A 14,968-nucleotide genomic window follows, 5' to 3' on the forward strand; every position below is an offset into this window, starting at 1 on the left:
GAACAGTAATAGCTCCTCTGGAAAGATGCTAGTTTTCCCAGGTTTCCTCTGGTTCTTATTTCCTCTAATGTGAAGGCCTTATAACCTGGTTGTACATTATATTTATGGGCAGGAGCTGTAGGAAAACCTCAAAGTTCAGGCCTCACCTAAGGCTGATATATTTTCCCATGGCGCAGCTGGATTCAGAGGCTCACCTGTGCGCCCCTGTTAGCACCAGCTCCTGAACTCCAGCCATGCTGTGCTCGCAGGTGACCTAGTTAGTCCCTCTCATCTTCAGTCATCTTTGTTTCTTACTTAGACCCCAGGGTCATCCATTTTAGCCGGGTTGTTGCCCAATTGCTGATCTCTAACCCCAAGGGAAATGTAAAACGGTTAGAGAAAGACACTTAGTGATCTTGATTCAGGATCCCTAACTCCATCTGAGACCCGAGTGCTAGTCAACAATTATCAACGCTGCCTTACTGTATTTGTCTATCAGCAGCTTTTCCAATTTGCTGGGTCTTTGCCACCTCCCTCCTCTCCTATCATTCATCGCAGCGTTGGGCTTGAAAGGTGGAACTCACCCTTATTTCTAAGCTTGGTAAATTTTGCAACTCTTCTGCAACTTAGAAATTATCTAGAAATAAGTGAGCTCGGCAGATCTGGGGATATGGCTCAGTGGGCGAAGCACCTGTTGCACAAGCATGAAGGCATGAGCTCAAATCCCCAGAGTCTACACAAAGCCAGGCTCACATTTGTATTCCCAGTGTTCCTATGACAAGATGGGAGGCAGACACAAGAAAAGCCCTGGAAGCTCATGGGCTGGCAAGGCTGGGTATCTATCACAGCAGCAGATATCCTGCCTCCAAAAAGGTGGAAAGTGAGGACCAAATCTGGAATTGTCCTCTGATCTCTATATGTGGTGTGTGTGTGCACGCGCGCGCGCACACACACACACACACACACACACACACACAGAGAGAGAGAGAGAGAGAGAGAGAGAGAGAGAGAGAGAGAGAGAGAGAGAGAGAAAGAGAGAGAGAGAACTTTTAAAAATCTTAAAAATCCTATCCCAGGAGCTGGTAAGAACGCTCAGTGGTTAAGAAACCTGACTGCTCTTCCAAAGGTCCTGAGTTCAATTCCCAGCAACCACATGGTGTCTCACAACCATCTGTAATAGTATCTGATGCCCCTTCAGGTATGCAAGTGTACATGCTGAGCACGCATACATAAAAAATGCATATCATTCTCCACTCTAAATGCCTTCCATCGACAAATCTCTAAATATTAATAAGATCAGCCATACACTCCACAACTGGGTCTTTGCCTATACATCTCCCAGCATGCTCTGGCATACAGTAATAAAGGCTCCATTGGCTTTCTCTGGGTCTCTCAAGTGCAACAGTTCTTTATCTGTCTCATGACATCCTCCTAAAACCTTCTTGCCCTGAATGATGCCCCTGTGAAATAGTGTATGGCACATTGTGCATTCACAGTAAACTACCCTGCCGCCTCGGTAGATTAAACTTCAAAGACTTACTGCAGGCCAGCCGGTTACTTTTCCAGTTAGAACTCAGGTCACGAGTCTTCTAAAACGTGGCACCCCCATATTTAAAATGTGGCTTGTTAGGTGTGGTGGTGCATACCTTTGATCCCAGCACTTGGGAGGCAGAAGCGGGCCAATGTCTGTGAGTCTGAGAGCAGCCTGGTCTACATAGTGAGTTCTAGGATAGCTAGAGCTACATAGTGAGAGCCTGTCTCAACAACAAGAAAACACCAATCCCAAATTTCCCCCCCCCCCCCGAAAGAGATGACTTGCTTGGCTGCTTTAGAAACAAAGCTGGGGTGAGTGATTGTAGTTACACATGGGTTATTTGCTGGTTTTGGAAATGTTCACACGCCGTGTCTGCCCACTGGCCAGGTAACTTTCATAACAACCTAGCTGCAAAAGGACAGAAAAAAGAATAAAAGTCCTCAGATGAGCAGTGGCGGCACACACTTTTATTTCCAGCACTTGGGAGGCAGAGGCAGGCAGATCTCTAAGAGTTCAAGGCCAGCCTGGTCTACAAAGTGAGTTCCAGGATAGCCAGGGTTACATTGAGAAACCCTGTCTTAAAAAAAAAAAATGAAAAGTTCTTCCTGTCTGACCAAGAAGAGGACATGAGATTGGTAAGCATTAGGTCAGTTTCTTCAAAGTCCTGGTTAAAATTGTATTCATCTTTAAAGATTCAGAATAAAAAAATACTTTCATACCGAGTTCTTGCAGCAACTCTAGAGTGAACTAGGGACTCCTGATGGTGTCCCATTGTAGTACCTTGGTTTTCCCTCATGATGTGATTGTAATGGAGAGGCTGTCGTTTCCTTACGTGATTACCTAGAGTTTATTTCCATTCTTTAACTGTGAGCTCTATAGAGAGCATGGATGGCATCTGTTTGTGTACACTCTGTCCCTGACACCTACCACACTAATTGATACATAATGGGTGTGAAAGTTGTTGAATGAACAAATGAACAGCCGCACACAGCCATTGCTTGGCTCTCAATAGCACAACTAAGCAGGAAGTAGCAGTGCAGTGGAACAGGCATACAGCAGTTTAATCCAGGGAGCTGTGGCCGTGATCTAACGGGGCGCCATAGACGTTTCTGCTTTCTCTCTCATGGTAACCTGATGTGGGAATCTGCCAACTATGGAGACCAAATAGAGACCACTGTCTATTTTTTAAAGGCCCATGAGCTAAGGATGGGTTTTCTATTTTTAAACAATTGAAAAGATATTAAGACAATACTGAGCTATGACATGTGAAATTCAAATTCCAATATCCATTTAAACATCTTATGGGAACACAGCCATTTGCTGTTATTTTTGATGGCTTTCCAGTGGAGTTGATAGTTATAAGTGAGAGCATATGGCTTCCAAAGCCTTGAAGTTGCTATCTGGTCTCTAACAGGAACATAATTTGCCGGTCCCTCATTTAATCCATGCTCAATTTAGAAGATCATTATTATATTATTTATGTTCAAGTCTTTTCTCATTATCATTTATTTCTGTTCCCAGAAATTAAGCCGTCAGTGCTAGACTTGCAGTTAGATTCTTCCCTGTGAGGGCTCGCTTCCCTCCAGTCTCATGTAAAATGACGAGTTACAGAATGACTTTGCTGTTCTAACTCGTCTATGGAATTTCTCACGTACTTAATAAAATCTGTAGTTCAACATAGCACTTAAGAGTATCCATTGTCTTACTGACACGGTTCATCTTCATTCTCAATTTGACTGGATTTAGAATCACTTAGGCAACAAACCTGGGGGAGTCTCTTTAAGGGAGGCTTAACAGGGAAGATCCACCCTAGCACCAACCTGCACTGTGGGCAGCACCATCTCCTGTGCTGGAGTCCTGGACTCAATAAAAAGGAGAAAGCTGGGTACCATGTTTATCCCTGTCTGTTTCTGATGATAGATACGATGTGACCAGTGGTCTCCTCTTCCTACCACTATGCCTCCCTCCTCGGTGAAACACTATCCTCAAAACGGGCACTGAAAAACCCCCTTCTTTCTTCAGGCTGCTTTTGTCTGGTATTTTTTTTTAACAGCAAGAAGAAAAGTAAGACACACTCACCTTGCCTATTCATTTGTTTTTCTCACACTTCCGTTTAGACTGCCAATCACTTCACTTACCAGTACTTGATATCCTCTAGACCCAGGCTCCCAGCTACCTGTGTGAAACGTTGGCAGTGGTATTTTTTTTGTCTTACTTTTTTTCTAAATTGGCTATCCAGATTTCCTCCTTGCCCCAAAACCTTGAGAATAATTGTTGCCATCTGCGCGATCTCTAATGCTTTATACTGCTCCACAGATGTTTAAATTATTTATAGTTTTGTGTGTATATATGCAAGTTGCCCATTTCTCAAGTCCCATTAAAAGCTCTTCAAGAGCAGGGATCCTATTTTATGATTCGCCACACCCTTTGGGTGCCTGGGAAGAACGTGGTAAACATGAAAAAATTTGGAATGCAGAGGTAGCTTAATTGGGAGAATGGTTGCTTAGCATTCATAAAGCCCAGGGTTCAATCCTCAGCACTATATTAGTGGCACAGGCCGCTAATTTCAGCACTTGAGAGGTAGTGGCAGAAGGACCGGTGAGGGAGGTCAAGGTTGTACTGAGCGACAAAAATGAAAATTTTTTTTCCATTTTTGTTGTGAACCAAAACCTTGACTTTTGTGTGTAGGAACTACCTATACTCACTTAATTTTTTAAAAACTCATTTATGTGTGTGTGTGCGTGTGTGGGTGATGTGTGTCATATAGCTGTGTCGAGGTCGGAGGGCAACGTGTTCGTTTTCTTCCTTCTGCCACATGGAAACTGAACTCCGGCTGTCCGCAAGTACTTTTACGCACAGAACAGAATTTAACACAAAATCCACTTATTCACTGCTAACTACAGAGAATAACAGCATACGAGGGCATGGCATCTTCCAGGCGGTCACACATTTGTAGATCGTTGCCTTGGACCCTGAGACGCCCGCGCGCAAGCACGTGGGTGACAAGTGCTTCTTTCCTGGACCCTCCTTTGTCCACCGTGATTGGCGGACCAAGCGGTCCAATCATCTTTCCACGCCTCTTTCTGTAGTAGCCAATCAGAGGTCCGAAGCGCCTCCTGACTACTAGACTCTGTTTACTAACAGATAGAAGCTGGGGAATAAGGGGTGTGACCGTTCTGGGGAGGTCAGGAGATGGAAGGCCTTCCTGCGCGTGCGCACCAAAGCCAGTGGGTGGGGCCGAATCTTGGGTCTTGCCAATCGGAGCGTCCGCGCTCCTCCCTCTCCTGCCTCCCCGCCAAGCAACAACAATTCGAGCAGCGGGGCGGGGCGACTCGTAAAACGTCAGCGTGGGCCGCCCAATGGGAACGGGCGCTGGCAGACGCGCGCGCACTGCGCCCAATAGCGCTGGCGGCTCGGGGCTGTCTCCGCGGCTGGCTGTGGGCGGAGCGGCCTGGCGGAGGAGGTGGAGGCGCAGGGCGCGGGGTTGCGGCGTACTAGCGGTGCCCGCTGAGGGGAGGAGGCGGAGGAGCTGCGCGGCCAGAGCGGGAAAGAGACTCGCCTCGGCGACGGAGTTGTGGCGCTGCCGTAGCTCTGCTCCCGGGGCTGCGACGAGACGGGACGTCTGCTGTCCCATCAGATCCCCCTCAGTGCGACCCGCGCGATCGGAAAGAGGGTGAAGATGGAGGGGGAGGGCGGCGGCGGTGGCGGCGGCGCGGGCACCAGCGGGGACGGCGGGGACGGCGGCGAGCAGCTCCTCACTGTCAAGCACGAGCTGCGGACCGGTGAGCGACCCCGCCCTCTGCCGGCCGGGCCAGCCGCGGAGGCGCGCCTCAGAGCCCGCTGGGGTGCGCGCAGGCCAAGGGGGGCGCGGGCTGGGGAGGGAGACCGGCAGGGGGCGGGGCTTGGTAGGCAGAGACGAGTCTGGGGGTCCCGGGAGGCTCTGGGCAGGGGGCCGAAAGTTTGCCTGTGCCGGGACCCCAGTACTGGGTACTGGCCTGGGAAGATGCCTTCGCGCCCCCCTTCCTGCACAGGTGACACATCTGTCACTCCGCGCTGTCTCGAGCGAAAGCTGCTCTTTGCCTTGGCGTGAGGTGAGCCGCGCGGTGTCGTGGAGCGTGAACTCACTTTAACCTGCACCTCTGCTTCGGGGGGTCCAACTGCGGGGGGTGGGGTGGGGAGTGTGTGTGTGTGTGCGCGTGTGTGTGTACGTGTACCACCGTTAAGGGATAGCGATCCTGCGACCGACACACGGAGGGTAGTTGGCTCCTGGATAGTCTCTAGTGAGGTAAAGAAGCTTCGCGTAGTCCTTTCTCCTAGAGTTATCCTGAAGTACTATACTTGCCTTGAATTTCTTGCCAGCGTCTTTTTGGGAAGCAGCCTGTATTATAAATGTAAAGTTCTAGGTAAAAGACTTCGCTAGGCGACTTCAGCGCTTACACCCTCGATGCTGGAGATGAGTAAAGCTGTGTGTCCTAAGCCTTTTACTTATTAAATTGCTTTTTCATTGTGTAAGACCGGGGTTTATTTCGGAAAATCCTTACCTGTACCAATGGTACAGTTAGGGTCTCCCCTACTGTCATGGAGTCGGGTCCCCACCTTTCACCTCATTTTTTTTGAACGGAGAATGCATTTTAATAACTTGTTATTAGCGCCAGTGGCTTAAGATTTTTGACACTATGTCTTTGGCACACTGAAGGACTCATTTTTGGTTGTGAGCCTAGCTTTTAACGACTGAGCCCTCTCTACAGCCCGAAAGACTCTTATATTAAGTGGATAGAGAGGGTAAGTGGTAGGTTTCAGCTGTTAGCCAGGCCTACCTTGCATTTATTTGGGACAGATTGTAAAGTTAGCTCTACTTCAGAGTTAGTTTTTGTTATTTCTAATGAGATTGCTAATTAGCATTCTTTTGGGTGCTAGTCTTATGACTTAGTATAAGATGCCAAATTCATGCTTTCTTAATTCAACAGTTTTAAGTGTTGTCATTTTTGGTCGTTCTGACTCTATACCATATCCTGAGCCACTTATTCCATCGTATTTTTGAGTTCCTAACATAACCTGTGTAGATTTCCGTGGCTGAACTTTTCCCTCCAAATTTAATCAACAGCTGATGTTCTTATCAGGCTTTTCAGTCATCTTCTCTGTATTCATTTATCCAGTATTAATACCGACTTTACACCAGGTGCAGTGCCACATGCTTTCTAGAGGGAGGATTTTTCCCTATCTTACATAATAATTCCTTCCTTGCTCCGTGTGCGTGTGGAATCACACTGTATTGCAAATGCTGCTTGATGTCTTACACGCCTCAGCCATTGATCTTGGTGCAGCAGCAGTCTTGCTCAAGGATCAAGGAGCAAACACAACTGCTCAGTTTCTGAATTTTGCAAACATTGCTAGCTCTGTAGAAAACAATAAGCACTGTTTTATTTCCCCTTCTCTGCTAACTTTGCAAATCATCAGCTTTAAGTTTGCATTTAGAAATTTTTCTGATGGATGAAGAGATTGTGCTGAGCTCATTGCTAATGTCAAAGGAAATGAGCAATCAATTTATTGCTAAATACTTGGACAACTGATCACATGTAATGGTCAAAAACACAATATAACTTGAGTCACTCATCCATGTTCCTCGTAACACTTGGTGCTTTATATAATAGGTGCTAGACTCTAGCAATGTGTTCTGATGTGCTCCCTCCCTAGCGCACCAGGCTAGTAGTTGGTGATTTTATTGTGTGCCATAGGATGAGTGAAAATGCAATTAGAAACTCAGTATAAGGACATGGGAATGACTCCAGGGTGTAGACTGTGGCATACTTGGACGTAGACTTACAGACATACTGATGAACACTAGCTCTGTCACCTTGCTGGCTCTGTAGACTTAGAAGTCACTGCGCTCTTTCAGGCTTACTTCTTTCGTCTGTCAAATGTGAGAACTGAATGAGGCACTGTTAACTAACATTCATTATAGAAATGTTAATCAGGGACCTGGCACATAGTAGGCAGTAGGAAATGCTGGTTAAAGTTACTTCACAATCGCGTCTTATTGAAAAATGTATGAATCAATCTAGTGTACCTGGAAAACAAACAAGTCACTGGGTGGTTAGCCATTACCACATGACTTGGCTATTATCTTTCCCCATAGTTGTCTTGCCTTCTCAAGCAGAGTGTAAACTCCTTGTAGTTTTTCTGCTAGTGAGCAGTTTGTTGCCCATCACAACACACAGTTCTATAATAGTACGTTTACCTGGGGTTGAGGAGATGGCTCTTTGGGGTAGAGCACTTGACATCTAAATCTGAAGACCTGAGTTTGAATCCTGAGGACCCACAATAAAGCTAGGTATGATAGTGTGTGGTGGCTTAAAAGAAAATGACCCCCAAAGAGAGTGGCACTATTAGAAGGTGTAGCATCGTTGAAGTAGGTGTGGCCTTGTTGGAGGAAGTGTGTCACTGTGGGGGTGGGCTTTGAGGTCTTCTGTGCTCAAGCTACTCTCAGACAGACCACTTCTTGTTGCCTGTAAGTCAAGATGTAAGAACTCGTAGCTCCTGCTCTGCTCTAGCATCATGTCTTCCTGCACACTGTCATGCTCCCCACCATGATGATAATGGACTAAACCTCTGAAACTGTAAGCCACACCTCAACTAAATGTCTTTCCTTTATAAGAGTTGCCATGGTCATGGTGTCTCTTCACAACAATAGAAAGCCCAAGACTTAGTGTATATCTGTAATTCTAGTGCTTGTTGTATAGCACCATGAGCTGGAAACAGAAGAGTCTCTGAAAGCTTGTAGGCCAGCTAACCTGGCATACACAGTTGTGAAGAACAAAAGGGCCTTGGCTTAAATAAGATGGAAGGTAAGGATGGATACAGTGGTATGTACAAATCCATACTCACATACATGTAGGTGTGCACACTCACATGCTGAGTTGTCTGTATCAGATAGTAAAGTCCTTGAGGGCAGAAACCCATTTTTTTCTGTCCACCTGTAGCCTGTGGTATGTGTTCAAATATTTGTGGGGTGAATTCAATTGGATGAAAAATAAGGACAAAGTTTGTAGATGTTAGGTCTTGATAAATTGATAGTAACTATAAAAGCTGAAGAATTCAGAATTCAGGATCAAGCAAATCATAAATTCTTGAACATTTTCTGTTTTCTAGCCTACATGGTATTGATGATACCAGAGATGATTAAGAAAATGTTCTGCTGTCTAGCTGTAAAGGAAGAGTCCATATGAACCAGCAATCAAGATATATTCTTTCTTTCTCTTTTTCTTTTTTGGTTATTCAAGACAGGGTTTCTCTGTCTGATAACTACTTTGGCTGTCCTGGAACTCGCTTTGTAGACCAAGCTGGCCTCAAACTCACAGAGATTTGCCTGCCTCTACCACCTGAGTGCTGGGATTAAAGGTGTGCGCCACCATGCCCAGCTCTATATTATTTAAGTATAATAGTAGAAAGATATAGAATGTATAAATGCAACAAAAGAAAGATTAAAGGTTACATAGTCAAATGTAACTTGGTTGAAAACTAGTTGGAAAATGGAGATTATTTTACTCATTTATTCAACAAATACTTTGTCATCTCTTACGTGTTGAGTGCCGTTTTACATGCTGAGGTTAAGAAAGTGGCTTCTCTGTGGAGAGGTCTGAGGAATCACTAGAATTAGAGACTTACATCGCCTCTACTGTGTCTTAAATCTCTTCTAGTCCATGTATCAAGTCTTAATTCTTCTTCATCCATTGTCTAATTTCTTCCCAGGAGGTAAAAAATGGACAGCACTGAAGTTCTACACTTTATGACTTCAGCTGTTGAAGGACAGTGTCCATTTGCCAGTTTCAGTTAAATTCTGAAAGAAGGACTTTATTGGCTTAGTTTTGATCAGGTGTCTGTTTTTGACTCATTGTGCGATGGTATCATGTCCTAAAATGCCAGCAACTACAGCAAACCTATGGATAAGAATAAACTAAACTCTTAGAGGAAGAAGGGTTGCTGGACACATAATTCCTTTGATTCCTGTCTTTGGGATAGTGCCTAATATTAAAGAGGGTGTTGCCGAAGGTTATCTATTATGTAGTAATAATGGAAACTCCATTGGCTTATAGAACATGGTTTCTGTTTGTTAGGGATTTGTGAGTCAGTAGTTCTGCCCAGACCCTCATCAGTGGGAAATTGCACTAGGTCCTATCCCCAGATGAAGAGCTAGGAAATTAATGATAGTTCAGAGAGGGAGAATTAACCTTCCCCAGAAGTGAGCCCGCTAATCCAATACCAGTGGTTAACCCTAAAATTATATTCCTATAAGCAACACTAAATGGACTCAGCAGGTTGCACTTATATTTATTTATAATATAATATAATTTCTATTGTTGTATATATGTAACAATAGTAATTAAAGGAAAAGGGGTCCCAGATTTGGAAGGGAGCAAGGGGAGAGGTATGGGAAAGGTTGAAGGAGAAAAGGGACAAGGGAAAAAGGATGTAAATACAGCATACATATGTGAAATTAAAAAATAAATTAAAAATCCTGAAATAATTAAGATGTTAGCCAGAACTACAGTCAGCTGAACTTGTCTGGGGCTAGTGGCTTCCCTTCAAAGACTGCTCACTCATATGTATTGGGGAGGCTGTATCAGTTCTTTTCTGTGTGGTCCTTTCCATAAGGATGCTTGAGTGTTGGAAGGACACAGAATCTGGCTTCTCCCCAAACAAGTGGTCCAGGAGAACACAGTGAAAGCTGCTTGTTGCTTTTGTTAAATAGCTTTGTCTAAGGTATACAGTAATATACCATACAGTCCTCTTTGAAGTATACAACAAATTGTGGAATAGTTACTGAGATATATAACTGTCACTGAAATCTAATTTTAAAACATTTTTATCACCTATAAAGAAACTTCATGCTCATTTACATTAGTCATCTTACACTACCACTATCCAGGACTAACCAACCACCATCTATTTTTTGTCTATATATTTGTCCATTATTTTATTACAGTATAATTGTGCACTTTTGTAACTATTTTTCAGCAAACATGGTGTTAAGATTCATCCACATTGTAGCATGTATCAATTTTTTTTGTGAACAAATTGTATTTCCTAGTATTAGATAGATCACATTTTAGTTATCTATTCAGTTGATTGACATTGGGGTTGTTTCTACTTTTTATGCCATGCACATTTGTAGACAAAAATTTTTATATATCTGTTTTCATTTCTTTTGGGTATTAGCCAACAGTAAAATCGTTGGATTTTATGGAGCCGGAGTTTTTCAAAGTGAACTTTTCCACCAGCAGTGTAGGAGAGATTAAGTTTCACCATAGCCTAGCCAGTTTTTATTATCTGCCGCCTTACACTTTCAGCCATCCTTGCATGGGTGAAGTGGCAGCTTGCATTATGACTTTGACTTGTATTTCCCTAATGATGTTGCATATGCTTTTTAGCACTTAAGATATACAAGTATATCTTGTATACTTTTGGAGAGATGTTTACTTCTATCTTTGACCTATTTTGCAATTGGCTACTTTCTCCCCCTTCTGTTTTGAGAAACAGTCTCACTGTGTAAACCAGGCTGGCCTGGAACTCCCAGAGTTTCTAGTTTCTTTTGTATTATTGAAAATTCTTTATTTTAGATACATATCTCATCATATACACAATTGCAAAATTTTTCATTAAAAGTAGTCTTTATCTTTTGAGGGATAGTATTTTGGAATCATGAAAGGTTTTAATTTGCCTCCCCTCACCCCCTGTTTTCTCTGATTCTGTTTTCTTCTAAGAGTTTTATGATTTTTAGCTGTTAGGACAAGATTTTATGTATTATATGGGGTAATGATTCAGATTCAGTTTTTTTATGTGTAGATATTCTCTTGTTCTTGTACCACTTTTGAAAAGATTGCTCTTTCCCTTTTTGTCTTGGTACCTTCTTTGAAAAAAATCAATTTAGCAAAGACATATAGGTTTATTTTAGATTCAGTTCTATTCCATTGCTTCCTTTTAAGCTAATACTATAAAAACTGCAAGTTGCAAACTTAGTTTTGAAGTTGGAAAGTACAAATCTTGCAACTTTCTCTTTTTCAAGATTATCTTGGTTATTTTTTATTTTTACATATGAATTTAGCATCAGCCTGTCCATTTCTTCAAAGAAACTATTTGGGCGATGTTCTGATATGTATTGCACTGAATTCATAGATATAGATTACACATAATTCATTGCAGTGAATTAGTTTTCAGAGTGTTTCCATCTTAGCAGTGTTAAATCTGGTCCATGAACATGGGATATTGCTCCATTTGTATAGCTTTTCTTTCATTTGTTGGACAATGTTTTCTTGTTTTTAGAGTTTAAGTTTCTCTTTCTTTTGCTAAATTTATTCTTAAGTATTTCATTTTTGATGTATAATAATATAATGAAATTATTTTATTTTTGGAATGTTAATTGTAAGTGTCCAGAGATCTATTGTGTCTAAGTATTTCATTTTTGATGTATAATAATATAATAGTAATAAAATTATTTTATTTTTGGAATGCTAATTGTAAGTATCTAGAGAGCTATTGTGTCTTGCAACCTTGCTAGACTAATTTATGTAGTTCTAATAGTACCTTAGTGTATGTCTTAGTATTTTTGTTTGCTAGATTATATCATTATTATCTTTATATATATACATGTGTATATTGTGTGTTTGAGATAGAGTCAGTTTTAATTCCTCCTTCCTAATATGAATGCTTTTTGTGTCATTTTCTGGTTTAATTGCCATGGCTAGAGATGTTCACTATTCAAGTAGAATCGGCAAGAATAGACATCCCTGTCTAGTGTCTTATCTTACCAGAAAACATTAATCATCCATCACTAATTACAGGGCCGACTATGGGTTTTCCATGGATGCCTTGTACAAATTGAGAAAGTCTTCTTCTCTTCCCTTGTTTAATTGTTACAGAGTGCTGGATTTTGTCAGATGCTTTTCTTCATTTATTAAGGTAATGATACAGCTTTGTTTTATTGATCAGGTTTATTACATTGATTGATTATTGGGTATTAAGATGGCCTCATATTCTAGGATAAACCCTTTGTGATCATGACCCTTTTTACATGCTGCTAGAGTCAATTTACTATTATTCCTTGAGGGTTTTGTGTTTATTGTTCATTGGAGGTATCTGTTTTCTCATTTTGTGATGCCTCTCAAAACATCTTCTTGATTTTTATTAGCTACCAACTATGGAGTTTCCCTATAGAGTTTGACTGGTATTTATATTTGAAGTCTTTTAAGTAAAGATTTAACGAAGGTCAGAGTATAGACTGTAGTTTTAATTTGCTCGTAGAGTTAATTGCCTTTCTGAGCCTAAATTTTCTCACTCATAATGACATCCAGACTGCTTACCAGAATTAAGATGGTGTTTTATAGTATTTCTGTGCAGTAGACAAAGGTCAAGAATTGTTATTTCCTTTTAAAAATTATTAATTTTACCAGATGATTCATGTAGCATCCACTAAAAACGAACAGTCCCTGATGTGTAGGGAGTTGGTTCTCTTCTTCCACATTTATGTAGGTTCTAGGGATTGAATCCAGGGCACTAGGCTTCAGTTTTACCTGCCAAGCTCTCTTGCTGTTGCCCCACAATCCCATGCCCCGCAACTAGATTCTTGGGAGTCTAAAAGAAAATCCCTTTTAAATTTTCTCTTGTGAATGTCAGAACTTGCAAAAATAATCTATTTATGCAAAGACATTGGCATCTCAACCCTGTGTCAAAGGGAATTGAAGTGTATTTTATGTTTTCAGTCTGGGGGAAAAGCCTCAGGTGATGCAATGTGTTAATCCCAACATTAACCTCAGCTTTAAAGTGAGGCAGCATCCTGAAGCTGCAGACAGAGTGTTTTGATGGGCAGGATTGGATTCTTTCATGTGAAGAAGAGGGTTGTGAGAGCTCCTCTAGGGAAAATCTGACACCTTTTTGTGTTGGTTGAATTTCACAGTTAATTTCGGGTTGAGAGATGTCAGTCCTCAAATGCAGTGGGAGGGGAGGGAAGAGGCTGCCACAGGCATCACCTTTGAATTCTCTGAATGATTTACAGATCTTTGTATTCACCTCTAAGGTGTAATAATTTCTGCTTTTTTCTTTTCTTTTTCTTTTCTTTTCTTTTTTTTTTTTTGGTCAGGGATCATGAATAGGTTCTAAAATAGAATCTTAACCTCACTGTACTTTTTTTTTTTTTTTTTTTTTTTTTTTTTTTTTTTTTTTTTTTTTTAGCAGTGTGTCCTTCTTGTTTAAATGTAGCTGTCCCTCCCAGATCAGATGAGTTCTCTGGACCTCATATATCCCTAATGTTGTAAGTGACCTCCATCACTTTCCCCTCTTTTTTCAATCTTCCATTAGACGTGTCCCCTGTGACTGCAGGGAGAATAGGTTTTGAGTGTGTTTGCCTGGAGCTCACTTTTTCTAGATTGGCTGACCATAAAGCCCAAAGAATCTGTTTTTGCCTCCCAGTAGAGGTTACAGTCTCATGCCTCCATGCCCAGCTTTTCTTTCCTTTTGTTTTCATTGTTTGTTTGCTTTTGGAGACACAACCATAGCCTTGGCTATCCTGGAACTTTCTGTGTAGACCAGACTGGCCTTGAATTCACAGAGATCGACTTCTCTGTCTCTGAAGTGGGATTAAAGCACTTTTGTTAGAAATATTCCTTAAATGAACTTCTCTGCCTACGTAAATAATTCCAATCAGACCAAATCAGACAAAATTAAAAGATATCTAGGTTTATTTGGACGTCTGTGCTCTCTAGTGGCCCCGAGTGAATGGAAAGCCAACTTGACCACTGACCACCCAAGGAAAAGAGGGAAGACCACGTGTTTATTTTCTGGGGAACAGTTTAGATAGCCTGTGGGGGTGGTCTTGACCTTTCCTGGGGAGGGGTCAAGGTTTGGCAGGCTTCCTTGGCTCTCCCTGGGGTGAAGGGTCAAGGTTTGGACTGAGACAGCTCTCTGGAGGGGGGCTTCCAAAGATGGATGAAGGGGGGACTGTGATTACAACTATCATACCCAGCTTGTGTGGGTGCTAAGAATCTGAGCACAGGTTCACATTGCAAGCATTTTACCCACAAAATCCTCAAGTTCCCAGGTTTTAGTATAGAACTTGATATTGTAGTTATTTTATCACATTCAAGTTTTGTCTATGTGGGCCTCTTAAACAATCTTCACATTCCTGACCTCTGAAAAGTCATATACATGGTATTTTTAATATCAGATTATTTGGAATGGAGAATGCAAACTTGGTACGTAAAAGGATTCTATCTTAGCTCTTTTATTTAAATTTAATTTTTTTTATGTTTTTGGTTTTTTGAGACAGGGTGTCTCAGTAGCTATGGAACCAGTTCTGGAACTCACTCTGAAGACCAGGCTGGCCTCGAACTCACAGAGATCCACCTGTCTCTGCCTTCCGAATGCTGGGATTAAAACTGTGTGCCACCACCGCCTGGCTTACTT

General features: G+C 42.1%; 1 protein-coding gene across 1 annotated transcript in view; it reads left to right on the plus strand.

The window, feature by feature from the left end:
• Positions 1-5,192: 5,192 nt before the first annotated feature.
• The window catches only part of Rps6ka5 (ribosomal protein S6 kinase A5), a 172,494-nt gene continuing 162,718 nt past the window's right edge, over positions 5,193-14,968 (plus strand). Inside the window, exon 1 of the mRNA XM_038337483.1 lies at positions 5,193-5,295. Coding sequence (XP_038193411.1) covers positions 5,193-5,295 — 103 coding nt within the window. The remainder of the gene's footprint in view (positions 5,296-14,968) is intronic.

Source organism: Arvicola amphibius, chromosome 7, assembly GCF_903992535.2.
Source record: "Arvicola amphibius chromosome 7, mArvAmp1.2, whole genome shotgun sequence".
In the NCBI taxonomy this organism is placed as follows: Eukaryota; Metazoa; Chordata; class Mammalia; order Rodentia; family Cricetidae; genus Arvicola; species Arvicola amphibius.